Consider the following 17,901-nt stretch of genomic DNA (forward strand, 5'->3'; position numbering starts at 1 on the left):
ATCGATATTTTTTCTGTGCCATAATCGGGGTTTCCCCCAAAGCATTATAGCATAGCATCTCTGTTAGCTTCATTTTTTTCTGAGGCAAACCCTTAAAAAAACAGTCAGTTTTAATACAAAGCCTCGTGCCAAATGTCACACAGGTATCTTTATTAACAGAGGTCTGCACAATATCAAAAGGTATAAAACAAATGAAATAAAAATAAACTGCCTGCATATATAGAATAAAAATGCTTCTTGAATAAAATAAAACAAATATCCCTTTCCTGCATAACAATTAAATTAAAATACACTGTACAATTAATACAATGTAGACAGTAACAGGCAGACTTTTCCACTGAGGTTGACAGTTGTGCAAATAACAAAACATTTGTGCAAATCTCAAATAAAACATTCAAGTCAATTTGTCACAAAATAAGCTATATCAAAATCATAAAAAAAAAAAAAAAAAAAATTTAAATCGATATAAACAATATTGTCTCGTACCATATCGCGTTTGAAAATATATCGATATATATCAAAATCTCGATATATCGCCCAGCCCTAGCGACACGTAGGAAATGCGTCCTCACACCTATCAAAACATTTGCCGCCTCCCTCCTCAGAAACTGCTGACGATGATCCCGACTGAGGAGGAGAAGCAGAAGATCCAGGAGGCCCAGCTGGCCAACCCCGACGTCCCGCTGGGCTCGGCCGAGCAGTTCCTCCTCACGCTGTCCTCCATCAGCGAGCTCTCTGCCAGACTCCAGCTCTGGGCCTTCAAGATGGACTACGAAGCAACGGAGAAGGTCAGCTTGAATATGAGACCCGCTTCTAAAGAAGTCCAAACTCCTAGAAACAGAACGAGAAGTAAATTGAAAAAGAATGTTTGGCACTATTTACAGGAACCTAGATGGAAAAGATCAAACCAAAGGTTGCTTTAGTAAAAAAAAAGGAGAAAAAGATCCAGCAGGTGAAAGTGGTTTTCTGAAAGCAGGAACAGAACACTGGAGAAGTTCGGGGCGAAGCTGCACAGCATGTGTGCTTTCGTGCGTACGTGTGTTATACTGGTGGCAGGAAGCATCAACATCCCTCTAGTACAAACAACATCCGCAAAACATCAACGCCGTTACATCATAACAAAATATGCACGCTTATTAGCAGCGCCTTGTCCTCCTCCTCTCCTGGCACACCATGAGCACTCGAGCAAAGAATGTGTCCAGGACGGGGAGTTCAAAGTCAGAGCCTGGAGAATGAGAAACACGCTGTTCCTCTGCCGTTCCATAAATTTTACGGCTTTCGGCAGGATGCGGTCGTCTTTTATCTCCGCCATCAAAGGCGCGGTGTGCAAGCGCATGTTTGGCGGGGGGGCGCTCCTGACTTGACCCCGTGGGACTCTGGGTTTGGCGGAAGGTTTAATGCGGGGCAGCACAGCGAGCAGGGAAACAACCACGGGGGAGAACATGCCCAGAAACTAATCGTTCACATAATCCGAAGCAAGTTTAACAGCGAAAAAAAGGAGCCGTCCTTAAATAACCTCTCACGACCTTAAGCGAGAGCAGATGATCGGTGGCGGGAGACGGAGGGTACACCTGTTCGCTGCTTGTATAACTGCAGACTAATGAAGCACGAGGTTTTTCAAAGCCTTGACCGGCCCGGCTAATGTTCCATTTGCACCGTGTCCGTATGTGCCTACGTCATCCTAGGAGGTTGCAGAGCCGCTGCAGGATCTGAAGGAGGGCATGGAGCAGTTGGAGAAGAACAAAACTCTACGCTACATCCTCTCTACACTTCTCGCCATTGGAAATTTCCTCAATGTCAGCAATGTGAGTCAAAACATGACAGGTCCGCTTCACCCTACTCAGACATTGTGAGAAGCTTCCTTTTCTGTCGTGGTGGTTTTCACTAGTAGTAGAAAACGGTTCTGTTGTTATCTCCTATGAACAGTACTCGAGTTGTAAAAAAGAAATCAGGGGGGATGATGGATTTTATCATATGGGGACAGATCATTTCTGCTGATTACAAATAATATAATATATTACAAATAATAGCAGTGACCAAAACACCTGCAGAAATACTGCAGGAATGACATAGCAGCAGTTAAATGCAGCCTTCTGTAAGCTTTAAATATCCATGGGCTTACATCAAATACATCAAAACACAACAATAAAAAACAGTTTTCTGAACTTATCAATATGACTCTGTCCTTCACAGGATAAGTAAAATGGATCACTGCAAAAACTCAAAATCTTAACAAGATTGTCTTATTTCTAGTTAAAATGTCTCATTTTAGTAAAAAAAATCTCATTACACTTAAAACAAGACTCATCACTGGAAAAAAAAAAACAATTTTCACCTGTTTCAAGTAGATTTTCACTTGAAATAAGTAGAAAAATCTGCCAGTGGAACAAGATTTTTTGCTTGTAATAAGAAGATAAGATCTACTTATTTCAAGTGAAAATTTACTTGAAACAGGTGAAAATTAAAAAAATAAGTTATTTTTCTGGTGTTATTTTTTTCTGGTGATGACTCTAAATGTTGAAATAGCAGTAAAACCACATCCCCCCTCAACTCCAGTACTGCCTATGAACAGAACTGTTGCACAGCATTTCTGTGGTATTTTGAGAAACAAAAAAATAAAAACATGACACTTGCTGACCTGATCATTATGACCTGAGGAAAGTCTGTCAACTCAAATGGGCATAAGACTGCAGGTTACCTTTGAATAAACGGTGTGTTGCTGTTTCCAGGCCAAAGGCTTCGAGCTGACGTACTTGGAGAAGGTCCCAGAAGTGAAGGACACGGTCCATAAGCAGTCCCTGCTCCATCACGCCTGCTCCGTGGTGGTGGAAAACTTCCCCCAGAGCACCGACCTTTACTCCGAGATAGGAGCCATCACCCGTTCTGCAAAAGTATGACAGAGTATTGTTACTGGAAACCTTGACTTCTGCACTTACTTACTTTAATTGTAAAATTGTTAAACAGGAGTCTGTGTCCGTCTCTAAGGGACTGAAGCGTCCTCTAGCTGCCATTCAGGATCAGAACCTGGACTTAGTTTGTTGTTTTATTAACAAACAACAAGCTTGAATGTTTCTGGAGAATCGAGAAATAACAAACTAATAATGAAACATTTTTAACATAAAGATATCACAATAAAACTTTCCATGTACCGTATTTTCTGGACTATAAGCCGCACCTACATATAAGCCGCATCCACTCTATTCAAAAAAAAAAAGAAGATATTTCAGCCGCAGATATTTCTGTTGTTAGATTAGATATTTACTACATGTACAGAAGGATTTTGAACCGTAAATGATGTACATGTTTGTACCTAAATAGATCCTTTCCTAACAGTGTCTTTTAACACGGCAGCAACTTTGCTGATTAAAACGGACCAAGAGAATATAACCGCTATTTATTTATCTGTTTGAAATCTGCTTCTACCTACTCCTATCTGCTAAAGAAGAAGTAGCGTATTCTTATTTGCATTCATTTTGTCTTAGTTTTGATTCTAATTCCGGTTAGAGCGCCCCGAGCGGTGGAAGAAAAATCCACAGAATAGTTATCTTTGTATAAGCTGCACGGTTGAAAACCTATGAAAAAAGTAGCGGCTTATAGTCCAGAAAATACGGTACTTTAATTCATTTAAGATAATAATTTTTTTGCATTACAAGTGTTTTGAAATTGTATGTAAAAAAAAAAAACATCTATTTGAAGCTGCATCAGTGAGATAAGTGCATTTATAAGCTTGATCATTTTGATTTTAAATTAACCTGTTGCTTTTAATCAAATATAAGGTGCAGCTGTGAAAACACAAGTCGGAGCTCTGAAATCCTTATTATTGTTGTATAAACTGAATCTCTGAAAATGTGAACCCGCTGAACTGAACAGTTTGAAATTTCCTGAAAGAGACAAGACAGCAACTAAAAGGACTTCCTGTGTTTGGGATGAAGGTTCTCAGAGGACCTCTGTCTTCTCCGAGCTCATCTGTCTTCATGAACATCTTTGGTCTCAGGTGGACTTCGAACAGCTGCAGGAGAACTTGTGTCAGATGGAGCGGCGGTGCAAAGCCTCATGGGACCATCTGAAGGTGATCGCCAAACACGAGATGAAGCCCCAGCTGAAGCAGAAGATGTCGGACTTCCTCAAAGACTGTGCTGAAAGGATCATCATCCTCAAGATTGTTCACCGCAGGATACTCAACAGGTAAATGTACCTCCTAAACTTACATCGGAAGAAATAGTGAAATAAAGCAAGTAAAATGAAGATTCATATCTTTTTAAATCCTCCTTGCTGAAAAGAAAACATAATGGGAGCATCGTCGTTCTCCATCCTCTGCTTCTCCTCCCAGGTTCCACTCATTCCTCTTGTACGTGGGTCACCCGGCCTACAGCGTGAGAGATATCAGCATCAACAGGTTCAGTAAAATCCTGAGTGAGTTTGCGCTGGAGTACCGAACCACCCGCGAGCGCGTGCTGCAGCAGAAGCAGAAACGAGCCGACCACCGAGAACGCAACAAGACTCGGGGAAAGATGATCATTGACGTGAACGCTCCCGTGAGTGTAGCACTCAGAGAATCACAGACACGCTTGAACACTCTCAACTCTGTTTCCTCCTTTCCACCTTTTTCCAAATCTAGTCTTTCATGTCGCACCTCTTTCCTTCGATCTTTTTCTGACCTTAACTCTTCCTTTCTCCTGTAGTCTGATGAGGAAGAAGAGCGTGAGGTATCAATATGTGTGGCAGCCGTCTGCATGCGTGTTTGTGTGTGCATGGATACACTAACATGATAAATTTTCCTTCAAGTTTCCACCAAACATCTGAGTGAACCGAACAATAAAATACAGTTGGCAGTTTCAGCCTCGTGTTTTGAAAGATTTGCATTACTCATCTTTGGTGGGTTTTAAAGTACAAAACACTGACCGGCAGCCAGATTCTGATCTTTTCTCCATCTGTTTCCTCTCAGCAGGGTGGTCTTCAAGGCTCAGGCAGCAGAAACCACAGCGCCCCTAGTGGCAGCCAGGAGAGCGAGCAGCCTCAGGGTCTGAGCCACGATAAGGATGTGGCAGATCACGAGCACATGAAGGCTGTGCTGAGAACCAGCCTGGGCGACACTGATAAGGAGGTCAGCGCCGTGCCGGGGCTGCGGACACGGACCAGATCACGGCCTGGACGAGGAGGTGAGCAGGCTGGGAGCACAAAAACAGTGGACTCAAAGAGGGTTTACTGGCTTATGCATAAGCTTTTCTCTGCTGCACGTGCAGGTCGGACCATGCAAGCATGGACGCCGCCTGCGGACGACACTCAGACCGGGGGAGACGATGCTGCAGATGAGATCATGGAGCGTATCGTGAGGTCGGCCACGCAAGGTCCAGGAACCAGAACACAGCCCAGAGAGAGGAGGAGGTCCAGGGCCAACCGCAAATCATGTATGACCTGATGAGCATTGTGGACAGTTTTAACCTGTTGGTGTGCTGGAGTCATGATCATCAAAATATACATTTGCCCTTTCATGCACAAATAATTTAAAAAACGGTACAGTTTTTTTTAATGCAATTTATCTACTTCTTAGAAACATGCAAAGTGATGTTCACTTTTTTTCTTTATATTACTATTTTTTGGGCATCTGTCTTTTTTATTTATTAATATTTCTTCTTTCTATATTTTCTTTATATGGGTATTTTTTTTAAGCATCTAAATCTTCCACCGATTAATTATAACAAGCTCAAAGTGTGTTGTCCAACTAAAGTGTTCTTCTCTTGACAAAAACAAGAAGGTTAATGTTTGTCCAACATTTCTTTTAACCTTTTAATTGCAAGAAAAAGACTTTATATTTTTTTTCAACACAATGCAGTGAATGGGAGGAGTCCCTAACGTCCACTGACATCACTAATCTGCAACTTACAAGAAGAAAACAACCCAGATCTATTATTAGATAGTAACGAGTGTAAACCTTTGATAGAAACCAAAATGACATGTATCAAAACAGCTTTAAATGTGACAAACTGAATAAGTTTATAAGGCAAAATATTCTTGTCACTGAGAGAAATTGAGCTCTGTAAAAAAAAAAAAAAAAATGTATTTTCTCATAAAAGAAAAGAAATGCCTTCCCAGTTTAGTGATGGTGTTAATAGGGTCACAATAAACACATCAAAGTAATTTTAACCTTGGAAATGTACAAAGAGGATGGATGTTAGTACAGGCGACTGCTTCCAGTCACTGCTAGCTGGTTAAGTCCGTACAAGTGGACGTCTCAGTCGCACATCAATAGATACATGAGGAGGGAGCTTGAAGCCCCTGCTTCCAATGCTCAACCAACTATCATTATGACGTGTTTGAGTCTCTTCAGAAGCTTAAAATAGCTGTTTATTTTTTCTTTGCACAAATGATGAAGCACGTTATTCTGTTATTATTTCATTTTCATTTAAAAATGATTTACTTCCTAACGAAGGGTTAAACTCCTTACAGCCTAATAATAGACCCAAAGTGGTTTTGACTCCAGAACATTCCTCTAACCTTTAAAACAAATGCATATAATAATAATTGCTTTTGAATAATAATCCATAATATTGACCGCTATGCATGAAACATCTGGAAAATGCTTTTTGAACTTCACATGTGTCCTCATATCATAAAGCTCGATGATCCACATCGTCTGCCATATCTGACTGGTCTTATCCTTTCTTGTCTTCTCGCAGTGAGGCGGACTCTGAAGAACGGCCTGACGCCAGAAGAAGCTCTGGCGCTGGGGTTAACTGATTCTCCAGACACATAGACGGGACGAGCCGCCTCTCACCGGTCCTCACTGCCGCAGGAACACACCTGTGGGTGCCAGCGTTGCATCTCCCGTCAGCCTTCGCCACACTTTTCGTTTTAGAGTTTTAGCCCACAAGCTTCTTCAGCTTTTCGCCAGCTGCTGCTCTCGACTGATGTTTTTGTGTGAAGATGCTGCCAATTTATAAAAAAAAAAGGAAAAAAAAAAACAACTTTTCTTCCTCAGAAATATTCAGTGAAGCTGCCTCCACACTAAACTGAACATTTTTGAATTCTCCAAACATATTTAAAATAAACCCACAGGGATAGGTTTTGATGAATTTAAGCTGTGAATTTTTGCTGTAAAGGGCTGGAAAGCAATTTTATTTATATTTTAACTGTGTCAAAGAACCCCAAGTCATGCCGTCAAATAAACAGGCGTTCGCCACTTAGAACGACTATACATGAAAAACGCTACGTTTTGCTTCTGCAGCTGCACATTTGGAAATTGTTGTGTGGTTTGTAGAAATGAGAAAGGTTTCGGTTTGATGAGTGCCTTTCATTTAAAAGAGACAATACTGTACCTTTTTACAAACTCTCTCTGTTCTCCAGGTGACTAACTGAAATGTCAATCTGTAGTTGTGTCGAGCATTAGTTTTAAAAAATAAAATAACTTTCTCAGTATTTATTTGCAACTCCGACATCTTGCACCTTAAGTGACACTTGTAGCCTCTGGCTGAAGTGAACGACTGATTGAAAGCAGAGAAAAAGAGGAAGTTTTTATCTCAGAGGAACTTTTTGTAAAGTGTAAAAAGAAAAAACGATATAGACATTTAAAAAAAAAAAAAGATGTTATTACCTATCTTGAAGGAGATGCAGAGAACTCTGCATAAGATGTTTAAATGCCCTAATCAGCTGCCAGGTACGATATCCTGTTGTCCTTCAGTGTGCATATTTAGTACAGTTGTGTATTATTTTTGTAGAAACTTGTATTATAGTCTGAGCGAAAGGATGCTTTTCAGTGTATTGTAATTAAAGAGAACGTGAATGAAAGAAATTCTGTCTTTTAAATGCTGTTCTTGCTGAGATTTGGAAGCTGCATTCGGACTTTTGCTTTGAGCTCTGTGGTCACGTACTTTGAACGACCTTTGAGCAGCTTGGATGACTGGGATCCCGACTGAAGTGCTATCCTCTCTCATGGTACAGTAAGGACTTGGAAACGGCACGTTCACTTGAAATGCTTTGTATACACACTCTGCAATAAAAGAAAAGCAAAACCATTGAAGGAGAACGTGAAGCTTCATGTCATTGTCGTTCATTTCTTTCTTGTTCACGAGTCACGTGTTCACACACGGGCGTGATTCTACTGACCAACCTTTGGATTGCCATAAACTGCACAAGCTCCTTGTGTTGCCCTTGTCCGTACTTAGCCAGGTCTGCGTGTGTGGCACCAGTTTAACTTCCGTCCATGGCCAAGTCAATGAGTCTGCTTTGGGGGGCCGGATCCCCGCCCTGCTGGCGTGTCATGATCACGCTGGAGGAAAAGAAGCTGCAGGGCTACAAACACAAACTGCTGTCCTTTGAGAAAGGGGAGCATAAATCCCAGGAAGTCTTGGAAATCAACCCAAGAGGACAGGTAGGCATGACACGCATGAGATGACCGCAGTCCACGCATGCAACCATTGTGACCGTGACTTGTATCATCCACCAGATGGCAATGAGAATGACAATGAGACTTTTTTTGTCATAACGGCTGCAGATTCTAGTTACTCCTTAAAAAAAAATGAAGCGTGCAGTTTTGTACTGCTTTATAGAGCACTCCTTCACTGGCTGAATGCAGATACAATGCAACACCTATTGTATAATGTAACATTTTTGCATTTTTCATATAAAAGTATACCATCATTCTCCATTGGGGACAGCTCAGGACTGCAGGCAGGCCACTCCAGTTCCTGCACCCTGGTCTTCCTCAGCCATCAGTTGTAACATGTACACAATGTGGTTCTGCACTGGCTTACTAAAAAAAAGTCCCAGCAGGTGCAGCAAAAGCTGCTCTAAAAACTGAGCTAAAAGGGGGCTGCAGAACTGATCACTAGTGGCCTTGTCCATACTGTAGGTCACATCTTTCTTTGCATCTTTCTTTGCTCAAATCGACTCAAATCGATTTCTACCTGGTTTTTCGGCGTGTTCCAGATGGTTATTTTTCTAATGTGGGTTTATGTTTGTAATGTCACTATATGAGAACGACACAACTCGCCCTTTCTTAGCAAACATCCATAAAGTATACTTGTATTATTTGCCCCGCTTTAGGGGCCCATAGTATGAATCCGTAAGAGACACATGCCATTCGGCCATTTCAAGCCTAGGACTACTCTGTACCTAAGTAGCCCACTTTCAGTCCAGATGGGCCCACATGAACATGCTGCTGATGCTCTGAAGTGTAACAGGTGTATGGCACTGACACAGCGTTTTGCAAAATGTTATAATACCAACAATAGTATATTATAATTTCCTCAAAAGACTATTGTTTCCTTCCATAAGCTTTCTTATATGACCTCTCAAGTAAAGAATAAATAGTTAGGACACCGAATTTGTTGAGATGTTTTCTGGCACCACAGAAGATAAACATATATGTATTTCTCAAAAGTCAGAGACCAAGCTGTGGATTGCATTACCACAACACAGGTTTGATGATCATCCACAAGTTATCATGTAAATGTGGCACAAACGTTACATGTCCACCTCCTGATCCTCACCTCGCTGTCTGTCTGCAGCTCCCTGCCTTCAAACATGGAGACAACAAAGTGAACGAGTCCACCGCAGCGTGTTTATACCTCGAGGTAAACTCATCCAGACACAGACGATGTTCATTACGACTGACTTTGAACTATGAGACATTTTCTTTCTCTCTTCTATTGTGACAGAATCAGTTTAAGTCTCAGGGATACAAGCTGATTCCTGACGGTCCTGCAGAGCAAGCTGTGATGCACCAGCGCATGATGGAGGGCCTCACCCTCACGGACAAACTCAGTAGGTTCACCAAGACCAGAGGTGTCAAGTAACAAAGTACAAATACTTCGTTACCTTACTTAAGTAGAAATTTTGGTTATCTATACTTCACTGGAGTAATTATTTTTCAGACGACTTTTTACTTTTACTTCTTACATTTTCACGCAATTATCTGTACTTTTTAGTCCTTACATTTTAAAAACAGCCTCGTTACTCTATTTCATTTCGGCCTTTAAAAGAAAACTATCCAGTTAAATTGCTCCATCCGGATAGAGTGAATGTGGTTGTGGTTGGTTCAGATGTTCTTGTCCAGTTTTGTTCTTACATCCGTTCCCTCAGATTCCTGCAACTAAACTTGGATGTACATTCCAATAAAGGTTAGGATAAATGATAACATGCCTCTGAAGTTTGACTTTTTGCGCCATTACAATACTTATAGGCAACTAGTCATCATATCTCCTGCTCTCTGAAACACATGTTAATGCTCAATAGTACACATATATGGTTCTTTAATATATTTGTATTATACTAAGATGCATTCATTTTCAATGGCTTTTGTCCTTAATGGCTTTTTCCCCCTTACATTACTTTTACTTTTATACTTTAAGTAGTTTTGAAACCAGTACTTTTATACTTTTACTTGAGTAAAAAACTTGAGTTGATACTTCAACTTTTACAGGAGCATTTTTAAACTCTAGTATCTATACTTCTACCTGAGTAATGAATGTGAATACTGAAGACACCTCTGACCAAGACCCACCTGTCCCATGACCGGTGTGAAGTGAAGACGGATAACAGGAAAAGACAGAAAGGCAACAACAAACTTGTGCAGTGTGATGTTGATACGGGATGTTGTGTTGTAGATGCCGTTATCCACTATGACTGGTTGGTCCCTGAAGAAGAGAGACACGACTCTGCTGTGAAAAGAAACAAGGAGACTTTGACCTCTGAACTGAAACTCTGGGAAAGCTACCTGCAGAATGTATGACCAGAGCACAAACAATCACATCCATGGACACTTACAAACGTTCTTGACCGCTGCGGTTGCTTCATCTGCTCTCTGCCTCCAGGTGTCTGCAGGCTCGTACCTGGCGGGGGCCTTCTCTTTGGCAGACGTGGTCCTCTTTCCCAACATCGCTTATGCATTTCGATTCGGGTGGGTAACTTAGTTCAGTTCTTGCTTGGAAGACCAGTGTGTTGTTTTACTGACATCATGACTGTGTTTTCTACGTAGGCTGTCTGTGGGACGCTACCCCAAACTGGCCAAATACTACAGCCTCCTGAAGGACAGACCCAGCATCAAAACTAGTTGGCCCCCACACTGGTTGGCCAGCTCACAGGGTTACGACGTCCTCAAGGACCTCTGAAAGACGAAAAACATTTTTTTTTTTTTTCATTTATTTTTATTTCGATCATGTGCTCAATATGGTACACTCATTCATAGCATATCGTGTAATCATTTGGATCAGAAAGGAATAGGCTGAAGCTCTGAGCTTATAAATGCCTACCCTTTAACCTTCACATTATTATTATTTACACTTTCTACAACAAATGCTTTCTAGCATTTCCACCCAAAAAAGAAGCAAACACAAAACAAAAAATATATATATGTAACAACAAAGAACCAGTAAGAAAAGAAAAAAGGAAAAATAAATAATAAATAGTCCTGATTAACACGAGGACAAAAAGATCAGTAAATATTACCTGCATAATTCCATAATTCTCTCTCTTGCATCTTATCCTTCAATCTTGTTGGTATTTACCAATCATGGTCTGTTTTAAACTATTTTTAAACTGTATGATGTTTTTACTTTGTTTAAGATTATCTGGGAAGCTATTCCACAACTTAACCCCTGTAACTGAAATACACATACTTTTAAGTGTTTTTTTAACTGTTGGTTGTTTGAGATTGTGTTCCCCCCTTAACTCATATTGCCCATCTCTATCCTTAAACAGTTTTTGTATGTTGCAGGGGAGTGAATTATTCTTTGCTTTGTATATTATCTGTGCCGTTTTAAATTCAACTAAGTCAGTCAATTTTAGTGTGTTTAATTTCCAGAACAAAACATTTGTGTGATGATAAAATCCTACATTATTTACGATTCTTATTGCTTTTTTTTGCATTACATAAATGGGTTGAAGATTGGTTTTAAAAGTATTTCCCCAAATCTCCACACAGTACGTCAGATACGGTAAAATTAATGAATTATAAAGTAATTATAATGTTTTTAGGTTTAATATGTGTCTAGTTTTTCCTTGAATGCCGATACTTTTAGCCAACTTTGATCTAATATATTTCATGTGGGGCTTCCAGTTAAGATTTGCCTTCATCAATCTATTACATGCTTACAAATGTGTCGGGTGTAAGGGTCTCGTGTGCCAGCTACATGACAGTATTTTCCCTGAACAGAACTGACACTGGTCACAGTTGATCTGATTATGTTTTACTGTACTATCTCTTTAAGACTGTGAATACACTCTGTTACTAGCAGTCCAAAAGCCGAGTGTCCTGTCTTGATTAAGTCCCAGCACAAGTACTGCATGAATGGAAGGGGGAAAAAACTACTTACTGATCTGCTGCAGCTGTGATCATTACTTGCCCCTGTTCCCAGAACCACTGTCCCACATCTCCTCCCGCAGCTGAGCAGAAACCAATAAATACAGAGATTATAAAAGCACTAACTTTGAAACCCATAAAACTGTTTGTTTCAAATTGTAGCCAAAATACAGAATTTCAACAACATGTGTCACTTTTGTTGTCACTCATTGCAACAACTGTATGCAAAGCATGATTTAATTATCTTAGCGGTGAATAAGCCCCCTCACAGGTGTCGGCCCTTTCACCCCGGGACACTTTGACAGAGAGAAAAACCCAACAATTTATTTTAACAAGCATTTCCCGACAGTGCCAGCTTGTTCACTTTGGGAAACCTACAGAGTGGGAAGTGTTGAATTGTTTCATCATAGATTTATTATAATTTAATCACCCAGCAGGAACAATGAAAAAATAAAGAATAGTAAAATTGCCTTTAAAGAAAATCCTTAATTGTCATCACCAGCTGTTAAAAGTCTGTCTCTGAAGGTTTAGTTAAGCCCGAAATTGATGTCTTCATGCTGATTTGATATACTACTAAAATGCAACTGTAAATGACCTATTCTTACCTGTGAAAGTGATTTCAAGAAATCTTGAGCAGACTTGTACTCAAAAGATTTGAGACGTGACTCGGATTCACGATTTGAGACTCGTGAACAATTTTCAATATTTTCCTCCTGAGCTCCTCTATGTGTGATGGTCTTTCTGCTGTCTGTGATTAATCTGTGATGAATCTCCCCAGGTGTAACACTGATGTGACGTCACAGGGAACAGACGCACACTACTAGCTTTGAACTAAAGTCATGTTAACTCACATAAACCATCAGACCCTTTATAAACAACGATGTCTTACTGGGTTCTGTAGAAAGATGGGTTGTTTCCTCTACATATTGGATCTAAATAAATTAAAATATTGCTTTAAAAAAAAAATTGATGGCTATAATCTTTCTAGTTTCTCAGTGCAGGCAGTTACTATACCGTTATTACCATATGTTTTTTTACCTTTACCAACAGCGCTGAATGCACTTTTGGTTTGGTAAATGAACTCATTTGATCAACTAATGTTGAATAATATGTTCCAGGGGAGCTGGATGAGTGTCTGAACATGTGGTCACTCCATATCAGGGCCACACAGTAACAAACAATACAAACGAGCAGACAACTTGCTCACACTCACTCCAAAATCACAAATCAACCAAACACTCATGTTGTGTTGCTGAACTGACTTAAGAAGCTGCTGAACCTTTTTATGTGTGAGGCAAAAGGGCTGACACCTAGTGGACATCTGAGAAAAGGATTTGACACAATTGACGATAAATTGAAGTGATGGGGCATTTAATTTGACTCAAGATATTATAGGAGTTAATCCACCACTTTTAGAAAAATGAATGCATAAGGCAGAGATGTTTTATATATGCAAAAATGCTACAGCGTTTGAGATTTAAAACGCTATCAGAAGATGACTGACCTGAGGATCACAGTGGAAGTGTTTGACCTGAATGCTCACAACGATCAAATAAAATCAAACAAACACTTCCACCTCCCACTTCCACACTTCAATCCATGATGTTTTTATTCTCCAAATTATAGAAAGGCAATGGTCAAAATATTTCGAACAGTTTTGTAGTAGCTACAGAAATTTTTAAACATTTAAAAAAAAAAGGGTGTAAGAAAGGGAATCATGTAATTTCATGCACAATAAATCCATCTATCCTTTCATTTTCTACATCTTCTTTATCTGGGGTCATGAGAGGATGAGTACAATCAGTCTGAATTATTTTTGATAATGGTTTAGTTTAGTTAAAGCATTACCTCTAAATAGTAACAATCATGGTACTAGATGAAGTTTCTGATTAATAGCGTTGAAAACTTTGGAAAAAAATATGTAACCCTGTCAACATCATGTATAGACGTATATGCCATCACTGTAAACTCTAAACACTTCTGCCAAAAATATGATTGTTTCAAAACAATACTGATATAAATATAAATATATATATATATATATATATATATATATATATATATATATATATATATATATATATATATATATATATATATATATATATATATATATATATATATATATATATATATATATTTATTTATATTAAAGGAATTAATTTTCAATTTCACTTTCACTTTGGAGATTAAAAAATTCTTATTGTACTATCAATGTTTAGTGATTTGCATATATATATATATATATATATATATATATATATATATATATATATATATATATATATATATATTAAAGGAATTAATTTTCAATTTCACTTTCACTTTGGAGATTAAAAAATTCTTATTGTACTATCAATGTTTAGTGATTTGCATATATATATATATATATATATATATATATATATATATATATATATATATATATATATATATATATGCAAATCACAAATATATATATATATATATATATATATATATATATATATATATATATATATATATATATATATATATATATATATGCAAATCACTAAACCTTGATAAGAATTTTTTAATCTCTGAAGTGAAAGTGAAATTGAAAATTAATTCCTTTAATATATATGTATCATGTTCATCTGAAGTTATATAAACAAATCTAAGACCTTTAGAACATGAATGCATGGTTGCAATGTCCAGACGGTAAAAGAAGACGATATATATATATATATATTTGTGATTTGCATATATATATATATATATATATATATATATATATATATATATATATATATATATATATATATATATATATATATATATATATATATATATATATATATATATATTAAAGGAATTAATTTTCAATTTCACTTTCACTTTGGAGATTAAAAAATTCTTATTGTACTATCAATGTTTAGTGATTTGCATATATATATATATATATATATATATATATATATATATATATATATATATATATATATATATATATATATATATATATATATATATATATATGCAAATCACAAATATATATATATATATATATATATATATATATATATATATATATATATATATATGCAAATCACTAAACCTTGATAAGAATTTTTTATTCTCTGAAATGAAAGTGAAATTGAAAATTAATTCCTTTAATATATATGTATCATGTTCATCTGAAGTTATATAAACAAATCTAAGACCTTTAGAACATGAATGCATGGTTGCAACATCCAGACGGTAAGAGAAGACGATCATAATGTAATTTTAATCACCATTATTTTTGGCAATTGATTCAGTTCAATTAAAAAATACTTTATTATTCCTGAAGAAAAATTGTATTAAAAATGTCAAAGGATTTTTCTTAAAGTCTCTAAATGAAGAAGCTGTCCAAAAAAAAGTAGCTGTACCAAAAAGCTTGCAGTCTTAACTGTATTAAACAAAGTTGATTATTGTACCAGCAGGTGGCAGCAAATCATAGGAATAACTCAATCAGGCTGTAGTGCAGCTAAATAAAACATACGGTCACCATCTGGTAACCAGAGGGTTTCCTGCTTGAAGGGTTTCAAGGAAGCAGGTGCAAAGTATTCAGAGCTGGCCAGTGAAACAAGTTCACCATCCATCCATCCATCCGTCCACCCAACCCAACGAACCTGCTGGATCATATCCCAGCTCTCTGAGGGCAAAAGGCAGAAGTACATCCTGGACAAGTTGCAAGTCCTGGAACAAGTTTACCATAAATGTAATTAAATTTTGAATCAGCACTACAGCTCCTGATTATTTAATTGGCAGTTTGTCTGCAGTTTATTAGATTAATGGTTTACTGATCTCCACGGTTGTCTGAATAATGTTGTACAATTCAAATACATTCATTAAAACGTAAATATCTTTATAATTTGAATGTTGGCATGGGTTTTGTGTATTTTCCCTACTGTTTGACTGACACTGATTGGTTTTATTTGTTTACTTTTAATAGGTATTCTTTATATAAACACTCCACCCCTCTTCATATGATCGTGCTGCATATACTTACCGCCTGCTGAGTAAATAGTGTGTGATACATTTTGTACAACCTATGAATTAACATTTATCCATCTACCTACCCTTAACTGCTGGGTTTATATTATTGCTCTTTACACCCTCCAATCCCCATCTCAGGGGGTCAAAGGTCAAATGGTACATTTGTCCTCTTCCTCAAGTGCAGAAAAACACTTTTTCTCCATAATGCCTCCTCTTAACCCTAAAAAAGAAAAGGATCCAAGCTCACAACATTCACGGTTTCCCTGTGTTTTTAGTTTGTCCACAGCACCAATGTGGTTAACAATGTCTGGGCCACAGGTTTACCTCTGGTCAGTCTCTGGTCAGGCTTGAGTCAGGCTCTGATCTGTCTCTACTCAGACTCTCGCCACAAGAGCACTGTTGGGATGAGTTTCCCAAATAATTGGATGTTGGCTCGTTTTTTTTTTTTTTAGAAAACTTGTCATTTAAAACTGTTCTCATTGCCTAGCAAATATTACAGGGATACTTGTAGTTTAAGAGATGGACTTTTAAATAAGCATGTTTGATGCAGATTTTAATAACAATCAAGATCATAATTACATGCCCCCCCATTCCAATATTTTGGTAAAGCACTCCGGTTTAACTTTGAAATATGTAATACATATTTGCAAATTGTTTTATTGTTAAACGTTTCTCGGGTATGCATTACATAATTGTTCGTAGTGTTCACAACCTCACGGCACATAATTAGAATTTATTATCAGACTGTTTTTGACATCACAGCATTTTTTTTCTTAAATAACTACATTACAGTATATATGGGTTCACTTCCAGTCACAAATAAAAATATGTACAAGTTTACATATGTACAAGAGGCGTGTATAAAAGGCTTCTGTGCGTCCCTCTGGGATCAAAGCTAACACGGTCGGCTACACCCTCAAACTCAAGAGGGGAAGTCCATGAAACATATTGACAAAATTAAATGGATGAAATTTACAAGATGTACAACATTTACAAACACCAAGTTGGCACAAACAGTATCCTCCAGTAAGGACAAGAAGAGAGGAGGGAAAATAAAGTGGATGAAAAACCTTCTTACACTGGCAACACAGTTGTCATGTCAAAGATGTAACAGTATGTATAACATAAGACACGTCATGTGCACATTTCCATATCTACAGATATGAAAGATGTCAATACTATTTTACATTTGATTGAGATAATCAAGCATCCCAGTTCCTTATTCATTAAACTTACACAAAAATACACCAAACACCACCGACGCTTCGTCATTGCCTCACAATTATGTGCTTCCCTTTTAAGATGCATATAGAATTAAGATTGTAGCCATGGCGACATGCATTCAAAGATGCAAATTCTCAATCCCAAAAAGGTACTCCTTACTACTTTGAAACCTGTAGCTGGATCAGAACCTTACAGGCGTTGAATAGGTCCAAACAGTGCAAGAAGCGCACAAATGTGATCCGCAAACACAGATCAGAAGAACTAATAAATATTTAAATAATGAGATTTCTAAATCCAACTGTAGGCATCATTTTTCTTAGAAATTAAAGCATTTTAGAAAAAAATGCCAACTTCAGTAGATGTCCTACAAATAAAAT

The 17,901-nt window shown here is 37.7% G+C and overlaps 2 protein-coding genes across 10 annotated transcripts in view; both read left to right on the forward strand.

Annotated features, from left to right (window-relative positions):
• Window positions 1-8,012, forward strand: part of fhod3a (formin homology 2 domain containing 3a) — a 71,157-nt gene extending 63,145 nt beyond the window's left edge. For 6 of the 9 annotated variants that reach the window (XM_061741020.1, XM_061741025.1, XM_061741023.1 and 3 more), the window contains 9 exons: window positions 606-788; window positions 1,686-1,805; window positions 2,730-2,891; window positions 3,995-4,185; window positions 4,331-4,535; window positions 4,683-4,706; window positions 4,946-5,159; window positions 5,244-5,408; window positions 6,678-8,012. In XM_061741020.1, the coding sequence (XP_061597004.1) occupies window positions 606-788; window positions 1,686-1,805; window positions 2,730-2,891; window positions 3,995-4,185; window positions 4,331-4,535; window positions 4,683-4,706; window positions 4,946-5,159; window positions 5,244-5,408; window positions 6,678-6,754 (1,341 nt within the window). In that variant the 3' untranslated portion in view covers window positions 6,755-8,012. The remainder of the gene's footprint in view (window positions 1-605; window positions 789-1,685; window positions 1,806-2,729; window positions 2,892-3,994; window positions 4,186-4,330; window positions 4,536-4,682; window positions 4,707-4,945; window positions 5,160-5,243; window positions 5,409-6,677) is intronic. The other 3 variants (XM_061741021.1, XM_061741022.1, XM_061741024.1) reach the window with 3 other exon arrangements.
• Window positions 8,013-8,124: 112 nt separating this feature from the next.
• On the forward strand, window positions 8,125-12,240 carry LOC133460467 (glutathione S-transferase A-like). Its single transcript, XM_061741030.1, has 6 exons — window positions 8,125-8,368; window positions 9,507-9,572; window positions 9,657-9,762; window positions 10,605-10,723; window positions 10,812-10,897; window positions 10,976-12,240. Exons 1-6 carry the CDS (start codon window positions 8,201-8,203, stop codon window positions 11,106-11,108), a joined length of 678 nt encoding a protein of 225 aa, XP_061597014.1. The 5' UTR covers window positions 8,125-8,200; the 3' UTR covers window positions 11,109-12,240.
• Window positions 12,241-17,901: the final 5,661 nt, after the last annotated feature.

Source organism: Cololabis saira, chromosome 15 (assembly GCF_033807715.1).
Source record: "Cololabis saira isolate AMF1-May2022 chromosome 15, fColSai1.1, whole genome shotgun sequence".
Lineage (NCBI taxonomy): Eukaryota > Metazoa > Chordata > Actinopteri > Beloniformes > Belonidae > Cololabis > Cololabis saira.